Source organism: Drosophila elegans, unplaced genomic scaffold (genome assembly GCF_018152505.1).
Source record: "Drosophila elegans isolate 14027-0461.03 unplaced genomic scaffold, ASM1815250v1 contig_208, whole genome shotgun sequence".
Lineage (NCBI taxonomy): Eukaryota > Metazoa > Arthropoda > Insecta > Diptera > Drosophilidae > Drosophila > Drosophila elegans.
Genome location: NW_024545578.1, coordinates 23,282,270 through 23,305,849, shown reverse-complemented (window position 1 = coordinate 23,305,849; position 23,580 = coordinate 23,282,270). Strand labels below are relative to the sequence as shown.

General features: G+C 42.8%; 2 protein-coding genes across 3 annotated transcripts; one reads left to right on the top strand and one right to left on the bottom strand.

Annotated features, from left to right (window-relative positions):
- Positions 1–94: 94 nt before the first annotated feature.
- On the bottom strand, positions 95–6,688 carry LOC108143179. The gene is made up of 6 exons (XM_017267429.2): positions 6,587–6,688; positions 6,444–6,530; positions 5,590–5,850; positions 5,201–5,308; positions 4,807–5,140; positions 95–178 (listed from the first exon to the last, which is right to left on the bottom strand). The coding sequence occupies exons 1-5, from the start codon at positions 6,633–6,635 to the stop codon at positions 4,818–4,820; spliced, it is 828 nt and encodes a 275-aa protein (XP_017122918.1). The 5' UTR covers positions 6,636–6,688; the 3' UTR covers positions 95–178; positions 4,807–4,817.
- Positions 6,689–6,805: 117 nt separating this feature from the next.
- On the top strand, positions 6,806–12,735 carry LOC108143176 (alpha-1,3-mannosyl-glycoprotein 4-beta-N-acetylglucosaminyltransferase A). 2 transcript variants are annotated; one of them, XM_017267425.2, is made up of 4 exons: positions 6,806–7,157; positions 8,822–8,882; positions 8,968–9,026; positions 9,717–12,735. In XM_017267425.2, the coding sequence occupies exon 4, from the start codon at positions 9,898–9,900 to the stop codon at positions 11,662–11,664; it is 1,767 nt and encodes a 588-aa protein (XP_017122914.1). In that variant the 5' UTR covers positions 6,806–7,157; positions 8,822–8,882; positions 8,968–9,026; positions 9,717–9,897; the 3' UTR covers positions 11,665–12,735. The 2 variants fall into 2 exon arrangements, with proteins under 2 accessions (XP_017122914.1, XP_041564363.1); XM_041708429.1 differs by lacking the exon at positions 6,806–7,157 and having other exon boundaries at positions 8,797–8,882.
- Positions 12,736–23,580: the final 10,845 nt, after the last annotated feature.

Here is a 23,580-nt window from a genome sequence, read left to right as displayed (position 1 = left end):
GTATTCGCTGCTATTTGTCTCCAACACGACGATTTAATGTTTCACGGTTCCACGGGAAAATCTCTCCAAATCGGGATTTTTCGCGAAAATCCCCTTTAAACTCCCTTCCTCACTACGCCACTGCTTTTTACTCCCTCTGCTGCTTCTTCTTGCTGCTTGGCGCGCTGCTTTCACGAAACTGAAATATAAAAAAAGAGTACGAACGTTAGTCGTGTGCTCTCGCTCTCCCACCCTCTCCTGCTCTTCCGCTCTCCCACTCTTTGGGGGCCAGAGCGCGCGAGAGCGAGACAACGCATGTCTGCTCACAGGAATTTTGTTGTTGGAGGAGACTTTTTCACCAACTATAATACTAAAATTTGATTCAAAATTCGTTTCTGCCCACAAAAATCACACAAAAATAGCGCGCGCTACATTTAAAACGCCAGCAGACACACACACACGCGCACACAACTGCGACAGGATGGACACACAGTCACATTTTTAATATACAGTACAGTCGAGCCATGAGACACGCATTTCGATTTTTTTTGTTTTATAACCTCTTGTTTCTCTAGATTTTGTTATTGTTTTCCCGCTCACGGAGCGCACTTTGTTTTTTGTTGATTCGTTTTTGGTTTGTGAAATTATCTTCTCACCGGAGCGCAAAAGAAAATTTCAGTGCCGTGGGTGAATTTTGCCTTCTCTTTCTCTTGGCCTACGCTTTTTTCTCCTGCTTGTCCGCTCGCCAACGTTGGATAACTCGAAATGACGCTGGCGCTGCTGAGTAAATCGCTTCGATCGAATTTCTGCTGCTCCGCTGCTGCCAGCGCGGCGGGTTTTCAGTTTTTCTCTATACGGGGGAGAAAATACGATTTCTGGTCATGCGCTCAATACATGCGCACGGTGGTGGTTGCTGCTCGCCTGTGTGCGTGTATCTGTGTGTCTGTGAGAGAACTGGCCTGGCAACGCTCTTTGAAGTACAGTTGTCGAGGAGCGGCATTGCCAGATGGGCCGCAGGAAGAGTATTTTTAGAGAGGAGAGAAGAGGAGAGTCAGACGAAAAGACACCAACACAAAAAGGTCGACCAGATAGTAAACAAAACTATAAAAGGTGGTAAATATTGAATAATGGAAATATTTTGCCCGACTTTACCGACCCAAAACACATGTGGCCAGCACTGCGGCCGGAGCAGTGCGTTTATGATAAGGAAGGTCTATGGGGTCCAGGTCCACATGTTTAAGTTTATCGGGTGGGATCTAAATATTCCATTTTACTGTTTGAGTTTTTTGGTGACTTGTCTAATTTAATATTAGGTTTTTGTCGGTCTGAATGCCGAGATTTTATAAGACCTTTGTTCTCTTCTTTGTTTAATATTTTTTAACGCCAGAGAGTCGGCGTTACTTTAATCGAACCAAGGAAACTATAGCAGCTTGTAAAATATGTTTAACTGCTCCATCTGCAATAAACTAAAATAAAATTCGAGTTTTGTAGTCTAAAAGAAAATTAGTGATAAAAATGGTCCAAGGGTCCAAGTGTGCAAGTTATTACAAATCGCTAGAACAGGTTAAACTACGGGAATTAGAAATGTTTTTTAATACTATAATCTTATTTGTAGAGGTTACTCGACTAACAAAAATACACATATGACTTGGCCTTAAATCAGGTTGGAATCAGGTTTTTAAAATCATGTACAAGTACTTTCTCATAGGTTAAATAAAGTGTGATAAGAAACGTTAAAATCAAAATATTTTGTTCAAAGATTAATAACAAAGATTGAGATAGTATTAATAAAATAATATCTACTAAATTTAGAAGCAGATTCAATAACAAATATTTCTTTTTATAGAACTCTGTGTACAAGGGTTTGGGTTTCCTATTCGAAATGATAGTATCGTTTGATGCCGGATAAATAAATTTGGCACTATTTTTTCTCTTTGGTTCCAAAATATCAACAGATCCTGTATAAATAATAACAAACTGGTAGAAAAGCCGGCTCGCTCTTCGCCCGCGACTCCCGCTCTACATTCTCTTTTCTGTGTCTTCGACTCTCCTCTCTCCTCGCCAATCACCTGTTACTTTCATCACATCTCAGAGACCCTATGGGGTAAAATATATAGAAAACATATAGCCATTCTCATTCTCGTATGCAGATCAAGTCCCGCTTAAGAGCGGAGAGACCCCCGCGATAGGGAAGTTAGTCGAGTTCAACCCAAGGAGAGAAGGAAATAGAGTGCCAGTTCTATCCAACGCTCAGAGAAGTGGTAATATAAGTGAGCGAGTGGCCGAATTTTTAAGATTACAAATTTCTCTGTTTTGATGCTGGGACCATGAGAAATGCCGTTTGAAAGGCCCCTTTAAGTTCCAATCGGCGTTAAAGCAGTGAGCGTGCTTCGCAGCTGGCAACGCCGACCAACGGAGCATGGGCAAGAGAGGGAGAGAGACCACCGGGCGAGGGGTGGTGGTGGGTGCTGAGGCGGAGTGGATTGGTGGTGGTGGGGTAATGGTAACGGAATGAGAGGGTAGGAGACATAAACGCGAGCAAAGCACGGTGGGACAATTAGAAACACTTGGCATGGTTTGGGTTTATTTGTAAATTTCTTGCTTTGCAGTTTTAGAACACGGAGGCATTTAACTTATTTTACAATTACTATTTATATAATGTTAATTTAGTAATTCAGAAAAGATAATTACAATGAATATTATTACGATACGAGGCGATAATTTCATAATATATATTTTCTAAATTTGAAAATGTAAATTTATGTGAAAATTTTAGATACAGAAGTTAGTTTAGTTCTATTGAATTTCAGGTATATCTTGGGAAAAATTAATAACTGATTAATTTTTAATAACACCGAGATATTTCAACATAATGGACATGGTGGAATGTATACAATTCAAAGAAGAAAATAAAATTTCATTCAAATAATCACAGTAGATCTAATTTCAAGAGAGTGAATCACGTCTGAATAAAGAAATGGACAAATTCGTGCCACTGTGCGACAGCCCGACTGTATGAAATTCGAACGGCATGGCACGACTTATGGCTGGCCTTCCCCACCGCGCCTTATCCGCCGTCGCTGTTTCTATTTAAAAAAAAAAATAAACTGAATATACTTAAAACGAACGCAAAACATGAAGAGTTCAGCACAAATTTGTTGAAAACAAATACGCAATTGTGTGCGCTATGTGCTTGCCTATCGGTTTGCGTGAGTGTGGGTTCTATTAGGTGGGGCCTTTATATTATAACCTCATATTTCCTCACTAATTAATTTATCAAAACTTTACTGGAACGATGGTCCCTGAACGAAGTGGCGTGCTAACATCTCCTCGAGTTGGATGTCGTGGTCAAAATAAACCGATTTTACCATGTGTACTGTGCACAATTTCCAACTGTGAGTGGGAGAATCAGCTTCTGTCGTTTCTGCTCCTGCTTCTCAGAGCGAGACGGAGAAACGTGGAGAGACGCACAGAGAAGAGTGGAGGTGGGACGGATAAAGGGGGAGGGGCGAAGCGGGAGCGCAGTGTCTCTGCTATTGTATCCAATTTCCTCCAAAAAGAAACCCAATTCGGCGCCAAAAACAAAACCATGCTCACGGAAGTCCCACTCTCTCCCGCTCAATCTTAAAAAAATTGCATTCTTTGGAGCAAATATATGTACTACACTGGTCAAAATTAACAACTTTCCATACCATCGGGGGTTTGAAAAAAAGTTTTAGACTGAAATAATAGGTACTTGTTTGAGGAAGTATGATTTTGCACTGAGGAACATACCTAAAAGACACAAATTATAAACTTATTAATGTTATTTAAATTTTAGAAAAGTACTTTTGTTTTTAACAGATTTTTATGTTTTAAATCCGAATTGAGGAACGAAAAATAGTAGTGTATGCTACCATTGAACCTCTGGAAACTTGGCTATGAGAAATTAATTACCAGGGAAAATTTTTTTTTACAAATTGACTCGGATTGGAGCTTTCCTTATACTACTTAATCATCGAGGGGGAGTGGGTCACTGAGATTATTTTGCGTGTGGACTTTTTTTGATTATTTGTATAATTAATTTCATGGGTTATGAATAATTTAATTCCACAAAACGTAACTCCTAGAAATCTAGCGTAGTTTTAAAACCTGCTTGAGAATTTGCATACCCTTGCAGAGGGTATTATAATTTCAGTCAATACTTTGAGAGTCTATCTTGCTATGACCGTCTGTCAGTCCGTCTGTCCGTTTCTACGCAAACTAGTCTCTCAGTTTTAAAGCTATATTTCTTCATGAAACTTTCTATCAAGGTGATAAATTATTTGAGACCATATGTGTACATATTAATTTAAGTTATATAAGTAATGAACTAGTCAGCAAATAAAACAACGGAGCGAATAAAGATCTTTAAGCAACTGCTTAACTGAACAATTGAACTGAACAAGTTAGCAACTGAACAATTGAGCAAAAAATATCAATAATTTTGAACATTTTCATTTCACTCACTTAAGTGAACAACTCTTTTTTGATTCATGAGCAACCCAACTCTAGTCAGATCGGACAACTATATCCTATAGCTCCCAAAGGAACAATCAGAAAAATAAATTTTATAAATGATTGCTGTTTATTAATTTTTTTTTAGATTTTCAAAATTGACATGGTTTACTAATTTAGAATTCCGCTTTTAATTTTATGAAAATCGGAAAACGATATCATGTAGCTGACATAGAAGAGATATTCGAGCTGAAAATCAAATCTTTTGCAATAGCTGCAAGGGTATATAAACTTCGGCTTTCCGAAGTTTGGTTTTTTTTCTTTTTTGTTTTAACATTCGTAATAACTTGCCTTTGATTTTCTCACTTGCAAGGATTGCACCAAGCTACAGTCTGGTAATGGATTTCATCGCTATTGTCGCTCTCGTATGCAAAAACGCATCTCTTGTTGACAATAACAGAGAGTCGAACTTTGGCCACCAGTTCCAAGGGTTTAATAAGTGGTGCATCCTGCACTATCACAATATGTGAGGCGTGATAGATGAGGGGGTCTCCGGGATAAACAAGGAAGTCCGCTCCAAAAGCATCACCAGAGGTCACAAAGTTGCCTCGCATCCAAAGGTCTTTAAAAATGCGATATTTCAGGGAATTAATGATCACAAGAGGTCCGGTGACCAACTTTCCAGCTGTGGGTAGTATTAAAAAAAAGTTATACAATTCTAAAATCAAGAAAAAATGTTATCTACAATGCTTTTTATGATGTTCACAGGGCACCTCAACCAACGCATTTTGACGATCAAATTTAAAGTTGTCCGACATTTCTTTGAGTACATCTTGGGCAGTTAAAGCCGCAGCTAAAAAGAATTAAAAGATATATGAGCGATTAACTTTTATATGTAACAAAGAATGAGGGGTGCAGAAAGAAATTTATAGATAAAGTTAGTTTGAAATTGATAAAAATATTTAGACCTCAAAAAGTGATGTTATGTTTGTCGAATAACGGTGATGGATTCGACATCGACTTAATATAAGACTTTTGTAAGCATACATAGATGATATTTAATATTTTGCAAGATATTTAAATAGGACCGTTGACACTTAGCAGTACCATTACTTTTCCTAAACTGGTTTTTACCCATTTCATCTTTTCCCAGTTTAAGCAACTTGTTGCGTTTGCCCATTAGGATTTTGTCCATATAGCGTTCTGTTTCCCGAAGCTTTTCCGCCTTTAAGGATTCCTTTTGACCCAATAGTTGACATTCGAAATCACTTTTGTATTCCTTTAGTTTTTCCTCTGTGGGTGGAGCTCTTAAAGCTTGTGATTTGTCCACCAACATTGCGATATTCTCATCCAAAACTAACTGGGTTTCGAATTTACTTAGTTCCACGGGTAGAGCTGCAAAAAGAATTTAACTTGATTAGAAATAGATATTTATATGTTTTGGAGTCACGAGCTCATCAGCTGTAACATACAAATTGAACTTTCTGAAATTTTAGCATTTTAGCAATTGCTACTAAAATAAAGACCACCAAATATACACATGCAAATGAAGAAGTTTAGACAGTCCATAGCTTGTTATTAAATTAAAAAGTTAATCTTTCCACTTTTCCTGAATATTTTCCTCGAGTTTAAGCAATAGCTAAGACACACAAAGTTAGGGCAATTTTCAAAGCTGTAACGACTGTTTGGTAAAACAGCTGTTTGGCAATTTTAGCAGGCAACATTTTAGATTGTTCCCTCAATTGCGAAAAATTCTTGCTTTTCAGCAATTCAAAGATTTAGACGTTTCGGGAATAGACAAATTGCCTCTTGTTAAGAGTTTTAAGTTGGATAAACTGATAAACTTGATATTGCAAATTAAATATTGCCAAAACAACAATGAAGCTAAATGTCAAACCTTAACACGATATTAAAGAATGGACCCGAAAAATCTTAAATGTCATTTTTAATTTTGTATTGTAAGCAATAATTATATTAAGAAAACTCACTGGACTGATTGGGACTCCAGCCCTTGGTGTTCGCAGTGCCTACTGGAGCACCCATTATTCGATGTTTGCTCCGCAGTTCCATATAATCTGTATAACATGGTTAAATATTTTAATTTTGCATTTATAGAAAAGTGCCTGCTTACCGTCAACATTGAAAACGAAACCGGTGCCATTAAGTAGAGTTAAAAACATATTGCGAAAATCTTTTGTTGTTTATAGAGCCGCTAGAGATGGGTGGAATTTGGGTACCTGTTGTTGGTCTGTTATAACCGATTTTAAATGTTAAGACCAGAGATGCCACACTCGACAGCGACAGTCCGGCAGCACTGTTTACCCACAAATATCGATAACGATTGTTTGATTGCAGCCAAAGCCAGCCTGTTGTTGTTTTTGCTTGGGCGTTAAAACCAATTCCCCGCTGTATATAACATTAAACAATCCCAGTCGCTAGTGCTGCAATAATTTACATAATTTGCATTTGCACAACACACTCGGCGGACTAGCGAAAAGAAGATGTGAAAATAACTAGGCAACGAAAATGCGTATGGCGAAAAATCGGTGCACCTGAAAACAGGGCAAAACGACGAATTGGCGAAAACACCCAGCGTACAAAATCCATAGATGGATAAATAAAGGCCTCTGCGTTCAATCTGTTCCTAATTAAGTGCTTATTAATTCATTTACTTGCATATTTGTGCTGCGCTGCAATTAAGTGTGAGTAAATAGGGCTGTGCGTGTGTGTGTGTGTGTGTGTATGTGTGCGTGGGTGCGAACTTTTGGGTGTTGCTGTTTATTTACCTATTTATCTGTTTAACTTTGTGGCCCATTGTTTACTTTCGCCTACGTATACTAAACGAAGTGCGAAATTCGAGATCGCCGCATGGTTAACGTTCGCACATTTTATTTAGATTATCTATGATCTCGAAATTTTGATACCCGGTACATAGGGTAACAAAAGTATTATTATTTTTTTGGGTGTTTTTATAGCAGAAGATTAAAATACAGTGAAGGTGAAAAAATAAGGTACAAATATATATCAAGGACTAAGTCCAATCCGAATATTTTTGGCAAAAAGTTGAAATTATGATTTTAAATATATATTCCTGATTGACTCGATAAAACTATCTGATTAAAACATTAACAAAAATGTTTGATTTTCTATTTTATGAAAGATATTACTTCATAAACATGAAAGTCAGAACGGTCGGGATCAGACAACTTTATCCCTATAGCTGCCATAAAAACAATCGGACTTTGTTGTTACTTATAAAAACAAAGCAAAGTACGCTTTGTATTCATTTGGAAAAAACTTTAAATTAGCTTAAGTTCTTGATTTTTGACCAAATGGCATTTCTACGTTTTCCTGCGCTTATTAACAAGATCCGATAACTTTAACCCTTACTGTGACAACGTTCTATATAAACAAAATTTCGTTTTGTTTATGTTTAAATATTTTTAATATTACCACTAGGGATTATAAAGAAGTAAATTGGTTTTGTTTAATAGTTTTTTTTTTTATTTTAGTCTTTTAAGCTTTTCATTAAAATTTTTTACCAATTTTTTAATTTATTTATTATTTCAATTACTTAGATTCGGAAGATTATATTCAGGATTTCTATTTACATCATTCGGTAATATTTATTTATAGCATGGTTCTCTTTAAGTTTTTCATTACAATTAGCAATTTATATACATAGGTATATATTATTTATTATAATTTCATATTTTTATTAAATATATATTGTATTTATTATTTCAATTACTTAGATTCGGAAGATTATATTCGGGATTACTATTTACATCATTCGGTAATATTTATTTATAGCATGGTTCTCTTTAAGTTTTTCATTACAATTAGCAACTTATATACATAGGTATATATTATTTATTATTTTTTCTTATTTTTATTAAATATATATTGTATTTATTATTTCAATTACTTAGATTCGGAAGATTATATTCAGGATTTCTATTTACATCATTCGGTAATATTTATTTATAGCATGGTTCTCTTTAAGTTTTTCATTACAATTAGCATTTTATATTCATAGGTATATATTATTTATTATTTTTTCTTATTTTTATTAAATATATATTATATTTATTATTTCAATTAATTAGGTTCGGCACATTAGATTCGGGGAAACTATATACATCATTCGGTATTATTTATTTATAGCATGGTTCTCTTGGGATCTTAACCTAGCAGGGATAATCCATGGGGCTTAGTTAATAATATAAGTAAAGTCCTAAACCCTAGGGATTTGCTGACTAGTCCAATATAACCTTTTAATGCTAATAAAAAACCCACCCTTTTTCATCGCCAAACGCAACGATACCAATTAACAAGCAGTAAACTGCGTTTCCTCCTTTTTTAGACCCACCGATCGACCTTTTAGCGGCGAGGAGGAGAACAAAGCTTTCCGGGCTCTTGGCCATGTAAGTCTAAAAGTCTACTGCCTGCCATCGTCTCGAGTGCACACACAGTATATAACAATTATTATTATTCTATACCCACGGTCAGGTCATGTGGCGAGAATTGCGACAGCTGCCACCACCGACGACGTCGTTAATCCAACTCGGGTAAGAAAAAAGGCGAATACAAAGAACCGTTAAACGGTGCGACCTTCAGACACCCACCCCACCCCCTCCAAAAGGGCACCCCCCACACTATAAAAAAAAAATATCCAATCAAATTAGCAGCAACAACATGTGTGTTGTATGAAAACCATCTTGCATTTATTACAAAAAGTAAAAATATTGTTTTAAAAGAACTTAAAAATAAATATACCGATTATATCGTTCCCTAAAAATATTCACACTTATTTGTATAATTCATATTACACATTTATGTATGTATATATATGGCCCCATTTAGAGATCATAATTTACATTTAAAATTAACCATAATTTAGATTTCTTTATAAGTTTGAAGAAATTCAGTAAATTATCTGCATTCAGTTTTAAAAATATTTAATAAAAATTTACAACCCGAATCTTTTCTTGCCACCATAAAAATGTAAGTTGTAGAAAACTATTTTTTGTTTAAATAACAATTAAAAGACCCTGCTGTTTAGCAAAACGATTTCTAATTAAGCAAGAAAGCTGTTGGTTATGCATATAAAATGAATTTAAAAAAAAAAAAATAGAAAAATTCAAGCTATTGTTGATCGACTAATGGAGAGTATGGAATTTATTGGATAAAGTCCACTGCCTTATAGTCAATTAATTGTGGACGTGTAAAAGCTAAATGTGCTGTTTCTTTCTTTGCAGCGCCTGCATTAGTCATACGAGGAATGAGGATGACAGACGGCCCAGGGGAACGGCGCCAGCACAACGAACCAGGGAGCGAACCAAAAGCCAAAAGCCAAACTAGAAGCGGAAGGCAAACAGTTAGCTAATTAGCATAACATAGCCAGCGAAGGATTCCGGGCCGCGAGCGCCAAAACGGAAGATGTTCAAGATTAGGCAGCGCAATTGCATGCTGATTGTGACGGCCCTGGTGCTGGCGCCCTGCATTGTGATCCTGATGGTGATGGGACCGGAGCTATCCACCGAACAGTCGCTGACGCAGCGCCTGGCCGAATGCCACATGCGGCTGCAGTACCTGGAGTCCATGTACCGAGCCCGCCAGGAGGACGTATCCCTGTTGTCCCAATACCTCGGTCAGCTGCAGAGTGTCAATGGGACGGGGACCAGTGCTGCTCCTCCGCCGCCACCGCTGTCAGTGGTCAATCTGCTCGATGGCCTAAGTCCCGAGGCCAGGCAACTGCTGCGGAACGCTTCGCACATCGGCAAGGGTGGCGGTGCGAACGGTTCGATGGCCCGGAATCAAAACATACGGCTGCCGAATGCCTATCACTTTTTGCCGCATCTCCTCGACGATGCGGGCTCCCTGCGGCCCGCCTACTTGCAAAGCAAGGGTCGTTCGGACGTGAGCATTGTACTGGGCGTGCCCACCGTGCGGAGGGAGAAGCAATCGTATCTGCTCGGCACCCTCCACAATCTCATCGAGAACATGAACGACGAGGAGCAGAACGAAACGCTGATTATCGTGTACATAGGGGAAACGGATCTGGACTCGGTGCAATTGATTGCCCGCCAAATCGAGGCGAGCTTTGAGCAGCATGTGGAGAGCGGACTGATCGATATAATAGCTCCGGCTGCCAGTTACTATCCCAATTTCGAGCGGCTTCGCATAACGCTTAACGATCCGTTGGAGCGCGTCAAGTGGCGCAGCAAGCAGAACTTGGACTTTGCCTACCTGATGGCCTATGCCCATTCGAAGGGCACCTTCTACGTGCAACTGGAGGATGATATACTGACCAAGCGACAGTTCATCACCACAATGAAGAAATTCGCACTGATCAAGAGCGCCCTGACCAAACCCGACCAGCCGGCCTGGTTTGTGTTGGACTTCTGCCAGTTGGGCTTCATTGGCAAGATGTTCAAGAGTGCGGAGCTGCCCTACCTGATCACCTACTTTCAAATGTTCTACAACGATAAGCCTGTCGACTGGCTGCTCACCTATTTCATTGAGTCCAAGGTGTGTCGCACGGACAAGGATCAGAAGCACTGCAACCAGGAGAAGGCCAAGTACTGGCAGCACTTTCGCAAGTCTCTGTTCCAGCACATCGGCACTAGTTCCTCGCTGAGGGGCAAGGTGCAAAAGCTCAAGGACAAACAGTTTGGCAGCAAAGTGCCGCAGTATTATGCCCATACACACAACCCGGCGGCTCTGGTCAAGTCCAATATTGCTCCGTACAAGAACTATCTGTTGAAGCGAGCCTATCGAGGTGAATCCTACTTTTGGGGCTTGCTGCCGCAACCCGGTGACTTGGTGCAGATCATCTTTGAACGACCCACGCAACTGCGACACTATCTCTTCCGGAGCGGAAACTCGGAGCATCCGTCGGATAGATTCTACAATACCACCGTGGAGCTGCTGCCAGCGGACACGCTGAGCGAGAATTCCTCGGTGTGGAGCAACTACAACACCACCACTGATGGCTACCTGGTGGTGGGCTCGTTCGACAGCTTGGGCGTCGCGGAGGGCCTCTTGGATGCCAAGATCGGGGCCATCAAGGAATTGCGCCTCCACGTGCACAGCGACAGCGAGAACTGGGCCCTGCTCAGCGAGATCGAGCTGCAGGAGTGGGGCAGTGATCCGAAGCAGTCGGAGGCGAATGCGGCGAAGCCACGGTTTGTGGCGGGCAGCTGATTGCTACATCGCAATCGGCAACGGCAGGATTGGGAGGAATAGAAATCGAGTCAACCAACCTCCTTCAGTTGATGCCTAATCTAATACCCATCCACAATTTGTCTATATCTGTTAAGATCGGGTCGATGTCGTTGGGAAAAAGTCGTGGAAGCCAAAAGTTATTTCGAAGTAATTTCTCTTGATTCTTAAAAAAAAAAATTTTTTATTGTTTGTATAAAAGTTTTTCCTTGCTTCCTAGACTTTTTTTTTTTGAATGTTTTTTGCATTGAAACGCATCGACCCATCCTAAAATCTGTACATCTGTGTGTATATTTTTCGAATGATGCTTTTACCCTCGATTATCTCAATGTGTAAATAATCTCTCTCGCTCTCCTAACTGTAAGTCCCTAGTTATAAGACCTATAAGGGACTGCAGACCAATAATATTGCTCTATATCCCCAGAACCAATTTGTTACGGTTTCTATTAACTTAAGCGTTACAAGCCAACAACAATATCACTGGTCTGCAGTCCGCTAAAAGGCCTATTGAAACCCCAAGCTATCAGTGTTTTTTTTGCGTATATCCATGTGGATTTGATATACTCCAAGTGCCCCTTCGATTTTTTCATGGTGGTTAAATGTATTCATATATTATTGTGTCGGTCAAGTGTTGTGGGCTATGTAACTGAAGCGATTCCCCGAATATTCCTATGTTATTTAAATATTATCTTTTGGTTTAATTTTGCGTTAGATTTAAGTGTTAACCTCATTTTATCGGCAACCGAACAAAAACATTCCAATTTAATTTGTTTTCATTTGCTGAATCTCCACGTGATCAAGAATCTCGAACTCGCTGAAATCCTATCGATCAAATTATGGTATATTCGAATATTGTTACACACCTATGTTTAATCTTTGTAGTATTTGGTTAAAAGTATTCCCCCCTACTGTCTAATAATTTATCTTAATTTAATGAATTCATCCAGCATGCTTAAATCAGTTATAAATAGCCAACTCCTTGAACTTGAAGCCATAACTACATAAACATAATAATATGCATTACCATAAACATTAAAGCATATAATAACGAAACGATTTTTAGCATTGTTGCTTTTTTACTGTGATTTGTTAATAATTTTTGCATAACAATGGAAAACTAAACTAAACTAAATGATATATACACGTAAATATAAAAAAAAAACCAACGCTGATTAGCAATTCTAAAACAAAATTCCAAAAAAAAGAGTCGTACAAAGAAAAGATTTTTTATATGCTGTAACGTACACACTTAGGTGTACGATACAATTTTTGAATAATAATATGTTAGGTTATAGGTATAAGCGTCTGATCGTGAATATTAAATATTAAGTTAGTAGTATGTAAGTTATAGGTGTAAGTGACACATAATGAATAATAGATATTAAGTTGAAACTGAATATTAAGCCGTAGTTAAGCTAAGTTCCGAACCCGAGTGGCAACGCCAGCAGGTATTTAGTGAGTACAGAAAATACTAGAAATTAAGAAATATACTAGAAATCCCGAAAGCGGGAAAAAGGGAGCGTGGGGAAGGTGGTCACACACCGATCGGGCAGGAGGTCTCTTGTGTCGGAATGGTAAGACGGGGCGGACGTGTCTCCCGCAGTAATTTTCCGTGTAATTCGAGTAACGCCTCGACCGCGCGCGAACGAATAAAGGGCTCTCGTGCCGGAAAAGTAGAACGGAGCGGACGCGCCTCCCTGAACTCGCTTGACGGATAATTCGAGTAACGCCTCGACCGCGCGAAGGCACGCGGTTAATGAAGAAGTGGACTAGTGAGTGTGTTTGAGGTTAGTGTATGCAAAATTCCTATCCGTCAGGCAAGGACGGTGTAGCGGACTCATAGGAAGACAGTAGATAAATGGAAAGATAATAATAATAATAATAAAAATATAATAATAAAACAAAGTAAATTCCATGATCGTGATTCTTTTTATTTATAGTAGCCTAGCTCCCTTCCTCGTAGTGCATGTGACCTGTACGTGGACATCCGTCCCGTCCGGTCTAGTATTCTAACCTCACTCCCCGTAGTATTTGGGACCTGTACGTGGACACCCGGCCCGTCTGGTCCAGTATCTTGGTTCCCCACATCGTAGCATTTGGGACCCGACGTGGACACCCATCCCGTTCGGTCTAGTATCTTAGATTCCCCCCTCCCTCGTAGTGCATGGGGCCTGTACGTGGACATCCGTCCCGTCCGGTCTAGTATCTTAACCTCACTCCCCGTAGTATTTGGGACCTGTACGTGGACACCCGGCCCGTCTGGTCCAGTATCTTGGTTCCCCATATCGTAGCATTTGAGACCCGACGTGGACACCCATCCCGTTCGGTCTAGTACCTTAGATCCCCCTCCTCGTAGTGCACGTGACCTGTACGTGGACACCCGGCCCGTCTGGTCTAGTACCCTAGTTTTCCTCCTCGTAGCGCATGCGACCGGCACGTGGACACCCGGTCCGTCTGGTCTAGTACAATAGCTTTCCTCTTCATGGTGCATGTGACCTGCGCGCGGACATCATTCCCGGCTGGTCAATCGTACCGCCATCCTTTCTCCTCCAATCCCCCCTCGTATCCGACAAATCCTATCCGGCTTGGCCTCGCCCGAAGGTCCAGCCCGGTGGATTTTTGGCATCCGATACATCGAGAACGACTTGCGCGCGACGCGACCCCACCCGGCATCCCCATACTCGCGAAACCGTTCGTCTGGCTTGGCCTCGCCCCAAGGTCCAGCCCGGTGAATTTTTGGCCACGACACGCGGAAAGCGACTTACGTGTCCCAATCGCGGAAGTGACTACCCGGCATCCCCATACTCGTGAAACCGTTCGTCTGGCTTGGCCTCGCCCCAAGGTCCAGCCCGGTAAATTTTTGGCCTGCGACACGCGGAAAGCGACTTACGTGTCCCAATCGCGGAAGTGATCAGCGGGACCATCCGGCGTCCCCATACTCGCGAAAACTGTTCGCCTGGCTTGGCCTCGCCCTAAGGTCCAGCCCGTGGAATTTTTAACCCAGGAGCAAGGTACGGCGTGACCAACTCCGGCACCAACTCTCTCTCTCCTGGCGTCTATGAGAACCTTCGGTGTGACTCCCCAAACGACTCATTCACTCGTTGAATGATACTCTCTAGTCCGGTGTTTCGGTGATTTACAAATTTCTTGTAAAGGACTCCTGGATCTGACTGAGATCTGTACCCCGGCCAGAGAGCATCCTTACAAGTGGCGCCCGAGCAGGGACACCGAGACTAGCTAGAGAATCACCCAAGTGGCTTAAAGACCCACTGAAGAAAAGGAAGGGTAGAGTCACCCGAACCGATCTCCGGAAGGATCTAGAAGACTTGAGAAGGAAGTTCACGCCAAACTAAATCGAAGAGGATAACCAATGATGAGTAACCCTAAGGAATCTGACGGTGAGTACGAAGAAGCCGATTTTGTTAAGAATCCAGGTATAGGAGTCCGCTGGATATACGCTCGTCGAAAAGACGAACTCAGCGCTCTCGCCCTGGAGTTTGGTTTTAAAGCCGACGGAACCGTCGAGGAGACCAGGAAGGCATTCGCCAACCTCGTCAACACAGGGTCGTTCCCACAAAGTGTGTGGGACCGACTGGCTCAGTTGCAGGTGCAATATAGTAGCCGGGCCCCAAGTCCGAACCCTCCAGGCAGGAACGGTGAGACGGGACAGTTCGCAGAATCCCTCACCATTCCCATGACGGCCGGAGCCACATCGATCGGGACACCAGCCCGCCATCGAGGGATCCACCCAGGATCGACGCACGGTAGCTGGATGCCACCGGTAGACGCCCGCTTACCCGCCGATCTACAAGGACAAGACACACGGAGCAGCACGGCTCCAACTCAACATCTGCTCCCCGAGAAGATGCACAAATGGAATCTACGGTTCGATGGGAGTTCGGATCCGTTGACTCTCATCGCCGCGCTCGAGGAAAAGATGACGACTTACAGGATAAATCCAGAGGAGGTACCCCGCGTTATGTCCGAGATCTTGGAGGGCCCAGCGGCACGATGGTTTCGCACGAGCCACCTACAGTCGGCCTCATGGGGAACTTTCAGGAGGGAATTCCTCGACTTCTTCCTACCACCTCGATATTTCGAGCGGTTGGAAGATGAGATACGGACCCATGTGCAGCGGAGAGGAGAGCCTTTCAAGACCTACTTGATCGAGCTCAGAACCAAGATGCAGCAAGCCGGTTATCGAGAAGAGGAAGAATTGTACCGGGCATATGAAAACATGGCTCCGGAATACCGACTGTATATTAAACGCAGTGAATTCGCGACTTTGACACAATTGACTCATATGGCCACAGAATATGAGAGTGTCAAACAACTCGAGACGACTCGACGCGAACCAAAAGTAACCACGGACCGGAACCAAGAAGAACCTCAACTTCGCCGATCGCCGAACCCATTCCGGAATCCGGTGAATTCAACGCAGACAGGACATGTGACCCATCAGATGATCGGTCAAGGAACCTCTCGACTAGATATAAGACGGGCTTGTAATCGCTGTGGAGAGAACGGACATCTCCAAAGGAACTGCCCCAACCCACGTCGGGATTTTTGTTGGGACTGTGGGCGACCAGGAGTTTTGACTATAGGGTGTTGCCGTCGAAATGCGTCGGGAAACGGAGAACGTCTCCGCCGGAACCCGGGTGCGGCGGAGACGAACGGAGCAGCAACCCGACCCCAGTAAAACCCCCGTTGAGATTACACGGCGGGCTCATCACAGCAGCGATAGAAGTCGGAGGACAACGTGTGGACGCCACCATTGATACAGGGGCATCGAGGAGTTTCGTCAGTGAAAGTTTTACTCGACTGGCCGCGCGTGCAGACGAGTTACAGGATGTTGTCACTAGAATAGCGTTGGCCGATCGGTCATGTCTGGATGTGACAAAGCTCTGGCGAACCTCGGTTACGTTAGCCGGCACTACGGTGCTCTTACCCATGTTAGTAATGCCCACCATGTTAGATCGTGTAATACTTGGAATGGACTTCCTCAAAGTAGCGGGAACTCAGGTGCGATGTGGTCGAGCTACACTCGACTTGCAAAACGAAGCCCAAGCGGCTGGAGACCCTTTCTTACAGCCAGTACTTATAAAGGCGCGGGGCAACCAGGAGAAAGCGGTACACCCTGTTGCGGTTGGTGCCCATTTGGGAACTGCCAGGCCAGAAGAAGCAGAGATACCCAGTCCTATTCCCACGCGAACTATAACCCCGAACATCAATGCCGGTGCGCCCACTAGGACGGAGACGGTAGAAGACGAAGAACAGCGACAGAGCACATTATTGAGTCCGGCGCAACAAAGCTTCATCGATCGGGAACTGGCCCTATTCGAGAAACTGCACGGGGTGTCTCACGTCGCCGAGCACACCATCGTCATGCGCGACGACAAGCCCGTAAAACAAAGATATTATCCCCGGAACCCCGCGATGCAACATGTCATCGATGCCCAAGTAGACGAACTGCTCCGTGACGGGGCCATCGAACCCTCCAGAAGCCCACACAGCGCTCCCATCGTATTGGTCAAGAAGAAAACTGGCGATTGGCGCATGTGTATAGATTACCGTCAGCTAAACGCACACTCAGTGCCCGACGCCTACCCAGTCCCGAGAATCAATCACATTCTGGAGAAATTACGCCACGCCCGATATATCTCCACGCTGGACTTGAAGCATGGCTATTGGCAAATTCCCATGGCTAGGGATAGTCGCCAATATACAGCGTTCACGGTCCCTGGGAGAGGATTGTATCAATGGAAGGTCATGCCCTTCGGGTTGCATTCTGCCAGCGCCACGTTTCAACGCGCTCTGGATAGTGTAATCGGCGTGGAAATGGAACCGGTCGCCTTCGCTTACCTAGATGATATTATTATCATAAGCGCGACAGAAGACCAGCACTTTACTCATCTCTCGGAAGTTTTCCGCAGATTGCGGGCCGCGAATTTAAGAATAAATCCGAAGAAGTGTTGCTTCTTCAAGCAGAAACTCGTCTACCTCGGCCACGTCATCAGCAGTGACGGAATTCAGACTGATCCCGAGAAGGTGTCTGCGATCAACGGGTTGAAGGCCCCCTCCAACTTAAAGGAATTCCGCCAATGGATCGGGATGGCCTCGTGGTATCGGCGATTTGTCCCTAGCTTCGCGACTATCGTGCAACCGATGACCGCGCTACTAAAGAAAGGACGGAAGTGGACCTGGGGACCAGAACAGCAAGCCGCCTTGGAAGAAATTAAAAGATGTCTGACTACTGCTCCCGTATTAGGCTGTCCGGATTTCGACCAGAAGTTCATTTTGCAAACAGACGCGAGTGACGTCGGCTTGGGCGTAGTTTTATCACAGGGCTCCGAAAGTCAAGAGAAGGTCATCGCATACGCTAGCCGCCGATTAACCCCCGCGGAACAAAATTACACTACCACGGAGAAAGAGTGTCTGGCCATAATCTGGGCAATCAGGAAGATGCGGTGCTACCTGGAAGGGTACCGATTCGAGGTCGTCACTGACCATCTAGCTCTCAAGTGGCTAAATTCTATTGAGAGCCCTTCTGGCCGAATAGCGCGTTGGGCGCTAGAATTGCAGCAATTCCAATTCGACGTACGCTATCGACGAGGTAAATTGAACGTCGTGGCCGACGCACTTTCGCGACAGCCTTGTGAGATACTGCAGGGTGCTGTCGAACTCGAGGACCACTGCGACTGGATCAAAAAGATGAAGAAGCAAATACAGGAGGAACCCGAGAAATTCGCTGACTACATGATCGAAAACGACCAGCTCTACAGGAACATGGGTTACCGAGCTGACGATGAGGACTACTTCCCGTGGAAGCTTTGCGTGCCAACTTCCCGTAGAAACCGCGTCTTACGTGAATGTCACGATTCCCCGACCGCAGGACACTTGGGAGTCCGAAAAACAATTACGCGTCTGACCCAGAGGTATTTCTGGCCCGGTATGTATCGCGACGCGAAACGCCATGTTCGCCATTGTGAATCTTGTCAAAAGTTCAAGACGGAACAAACCAAAGCGGCAGGCAAGATGCTAACCCGGGTTGTCAGCGAACCTTTCGACATTCTCTGCGCGGATTTTGTAGGCCCGCTACCCCGGTCAAAACAAGGTAACACCATGCTTCTGGTGTTTCACGACGTATTTTCGAAATGGGTAGAACTGATACCACTCCGGAAAGCCACCGCAGCTCAAGTGCAGAAAGCGTTTCGGGAACGTATACTTGCGCGAGTGGGCATTCCCCGGAAGTTCGTGTGCGACAATGGAACCCAGTTCACAAGCCGGGTCCTGAAAGACTATTTCACCAAGCTCGGCGTAGAAGTCCAGTACACGGCTCCATATTGTCCACAAGAGAATCCCACAGAAAGGACCAACCGCACTGTGAAGACGCTGATATCCCAGCTGTCGGAAGGCGACCAGAGTTCGTGGGATAGTATGCTGCCAGAGATATCCCTCGCGATCAATAGCAGTGTATCGGATTCGACGGGGTATAGTCCCGCGTTCCTAACTCAAGGACGGGAACCACGCTTGCCTGCGATGCTGTATGATGAACTGACCCCCGGATCGGCGGTCGTGCATACAGGTCCTGAAGACAAGGCGTCTCACCTCAAAGGCATCTTCGACATCGTACGAGCGAATCTTCAGCGAGCGTCTCAAGACCAGGCGAGACACTATAACCTACGAAGGCGAGAATGGAGACCCACACTCGGCGGTCAAGTTTGGCTGCGTCAGCATCCCTTATCGAAAGCAGCCGAGGGATTCGCCGCCAAACTTGCTCCCAAGTATGACGGCCCTTATACCGTTACAAAATTCACATCTCCGAACTTGGTACGCCTGCAACGTCCCGGAGATCGACGGCGACGCATCGCTAACATATCCCAGCTCAAACCGTACTACGCAGAAGCCCCTCCGGATAGGATCGACGATAGTATTGTCGGATCGAACGACCCGATGCAGTAAGCAGCATGCAGCCGCAATAAATTTAATATTTATTGTTTAACCACCGTATAACCATTGTATAAACACTGTATAAGCCGCGTATAACCATTGTAATAGATTAAGACCGAGTCCTTAGCTACGCCGTCACGTAGGGAATTCGAAGGTTAGTTTACCGACGACGGGCGCCTTTTTATCGCGCCACGGGAAGAAAGGGGGGGGTGTAACGTACACACTTAGGTGTACGATACAATTTTTGAATAATAATATGTTAGGTTATAGGTATAAGCGTCTGATCGTGAATATTAAATATTAAGTTAGTAGTATGTAAGTTATAGGTGTAAGTGACACATAATGAATAATAGATATTAAGTTGAAACTGAATATTAAGCCGTAGTTAAGCTAAGTTCCGAACCCGAGTGGCAACGCCAGCAGGTATTTAGTGAGTACAGAAAATACTAGAAATTAAGAAATATACTAGAAATCCCGAAAGCGGGAAAAAGGGAGCGTGGGGAAGGTGGTCACACACCGATCGGGCAGGAGGTCTCTTGTGTCGGAATGGTAAGACGGGGCGGACGTGTCTCCCGCAGTAATTTTCCGTGTAATTCGAGTAACGCCTCGACCGCGCGCGAACGAATAAAGGGCTCTCGTGCCGGAAAAGTAGAACGGAGCGGACGCGCCTCCCTGAACTCGCTTGACGGATAATTCGAGTAACGCCTCGACCGCGCGAAGGCACGCGGTTAATGAAGAAGTGGACTAGTGAGTGTGTTTGAGGTTAGTGTATGCAAAATTCCTATCCGTCAGGCAAGGACGGTGTAGCGGACTCATAGGAAGACAGTAGATAAATGGAAAGATAATAATAATAATAATAAAAATATAATAATAAAACAAAGTAAATTCCATGATCGTGATTCTTTTTATTTATAGTAGCCTAGCTCCCTTCCTCGTAGTGCATGTGACCTGTACGTGGACATCCGTCCCGTCCGGTCTAGTATTCTAACCTCACTCCCCGTAGTATTTGGGACCTGTACGTGGACACCCGGCCCGTCTGGTCCAGTATCTTGGTTCCCCACATCGTAGCATTTGGGACCCGACGTGGACACCCATCCCGTTCGGTCTAGTATCTTAGATTCCCCCCTCCCTCGTAGTGCATGGGGCCTGTACGTGGACATCCGTCCCGTCCGGTCTAGTATCTTAACCTCACTCCCCGTAGTATTTGGGACCTGTACGTGGACACCCGGCCCGTCTGGTCCAGTATCTTGGTTCCCCATATCGTAGCATTTGAGACCCGACGTGGACACCCATCCCGTTCGGTCTAGTACCTTAGATCCCCCTCCTCGTAGTGCACGTGACCTGTACGTGGACACCCGGCCCGTCTGGTCTAGTACCCTAGTTTTCCTCCTCGTAGCGCATGCGACCGGCACGTGGACACCCGGTCCGTCTGGTCTAGTACAATAGCTTTCCTCTTCATGGTGCATGTGACCTGCGCGCGGACATCATTCCCGGCTGGTCAATCGTACCGCCATCCTTTCTCCTCCAATCCCCCCTCGTATCCGACAAATCCTATCCGGCTTGGCCTCGCCCGAAGGTCCAGCCCGGTGGATTTTTGGCATCCGATACATCGAGAACGATTTGCGCGCGACGCAACCCCACCCGGCATCCCCATACTCGCGAAACCGTTCGTCTGGCTTGGCCTCGCCCCAAGGTCCAGCCCGGTGAATTTTTGGCCTGCGACACGCGGAAAGCGACTTACGTGTCCCAGTCGCGGAAGTGATCAGCGGGACCATCCGGCGTCCCCATACTCGCGAAAACTGTTCGCCTGGCTTGGCCTCGCCCTAAGGTCCAGCCCGTGGAATTTTTAACCCAGGAGCAAGGTACGGCGTGACCAACTCCGACACCAACTCTCTCTCTCCTGGCGTCTATGAGAACCTTCGGTGTGACTCCCCAAACGACTCATTCACTCGTTGAATGATACTCTCTAGTCCGGTGTTTCGGTGATTTACAAATTTCTTGTAAAGGACTCCTGGATCTGACTGAGATCTGTACCCCGGCCAGAGAGCATCCTTACAATGCATACGACAAATTTAATTATTGGTTTAACTAATTGGAAACGCCAAATTTTTTGATAGACTATGACAAAACTATGAACGAATAATGAAGAATGATGATTGTTTAAACTTGGTTCCTGTTGAGTAACGAGAATTGTAATATATAGTGGCATATATTTTTTTTTAAAATAATTTCAATGCCTAGCGGTGTATTTTTGACTTTCAGATTGCTAAACTTATTTACTTTCATATGCCGCTATATATAATGAAACAAATATTGTAGACTGCTTTCGATAAACTGAACAAATTAAATAAATGTTTTGCATATACTTACTATGGCATAATCATACGTACATGAATATATTTTTATATATCCCTGTGTTATGTGTGCGGCAACCAGCAACAATAAATTACAGCACTCGCTCTACCCAAAACACTCATTTTGCCAAATTGCAACCAATTAGCAAGCAACAATAATAGTTGATAGTGATCAAAACTGAATTATATATAATATTAGCTGGCATTATAGGCTTCCCCCTCCACTTCCACTTGCACGACACGAAAACACATAACGATTGTAGCTGAATTATTACAAATTACGTTTACAATATTCATAAGTCGTTGGGACAACTCAAAACTTAATCGAAATCAAAAATGAACAACAAATATGCGTGTATTGTGTGTATAAGCTTAATAAATATTTCAAGTATTTGAAATTAATATTTGTTTGATTTTTTATTTTTAAAACTTTTTTTTTTAATAATTTAGAGAACAATTTTAAAATAGTTTTAAATGGATAAGTAAACTGATTTCTAACAGAGCACTCTTGAAATTGGGCTCCAGATATTTCTATATACTTCAGAAAATATAGTATTTTGGGAACGATTATTGAAAGTTAATTAAATAAATATATACAAAATTACCAGAGCTTATATAATGGCTGATGAATAAAATATTTGAATCATCATTGCTATTGATAAACAAGGCAGAAAGCTAACTATTAGAATATTGCAGTTTTTATAAACTGACTATAAATCGATTTATATATTTCAAAACAATGAACTCATGTCGATTTTCCATTCAATTTTAAGATCGCTCGTAAAGCACATATATTACTTGATTTTTATAAATTTAAATATATATTTTTATATATATTTGAAATCAATAGACACATCTATATCTGTATTCGTTTAAAAGCAAAGAAGGTTTACCGATTTTCCTATTAGTTTTCGAATTTTTTTTTCCTAAGACAGCTATATGTCAACGCAAGCCATTGGACAACTGCGATTATACTCTTATATATAATATATCCATTTTGTATGTTTTCCAAAATAAGATTTAAGTTTTATATAATATATAGCTGTAATAGGAAAAAAGGAAATCAACTTGATGTAGATTAGTTTTTACCCGTTACTCGTTAAGTAAAAGGGTAAATTGTGTTCGTAGAAAAGAATGTAACTGATCGAGATCGCGAATCCTATAAAAGATAGAGATTTTGGATTTGACATTCAGATTCTAATAGTACAGCGCAAGTTTATTTCAAAACGCCTTATCTATCGGTAGAAAAAAATTTTTAAATCGAGCTATTTTTTTTTAGAAGTTATTGAGCTATTAAGTTGTCTGCCGCCGCTCTGCCGCTGCTCTGCCGGCAAAACACTATCCTTTGCTCGTTAGAGAAACAGAACGAAATAATTGTTAGCGGGGGGTATTGTATCGTGCGGGAATATTAAGTTTAAAGTTTGTTAGCTGAGTAAAGAGTATCAAATAGTTTGGAAACTAAAGCGTTCTTTCTTTTTAAGCAAGGGTATGTAAAATAAGCTTGCCATAGCTACCTTTTTTTTATTCAATTTCAAAATTTAATTTTAATTTAATTAATTGAAATTTAATTTTATTGAAAAAATTAATATCCGAA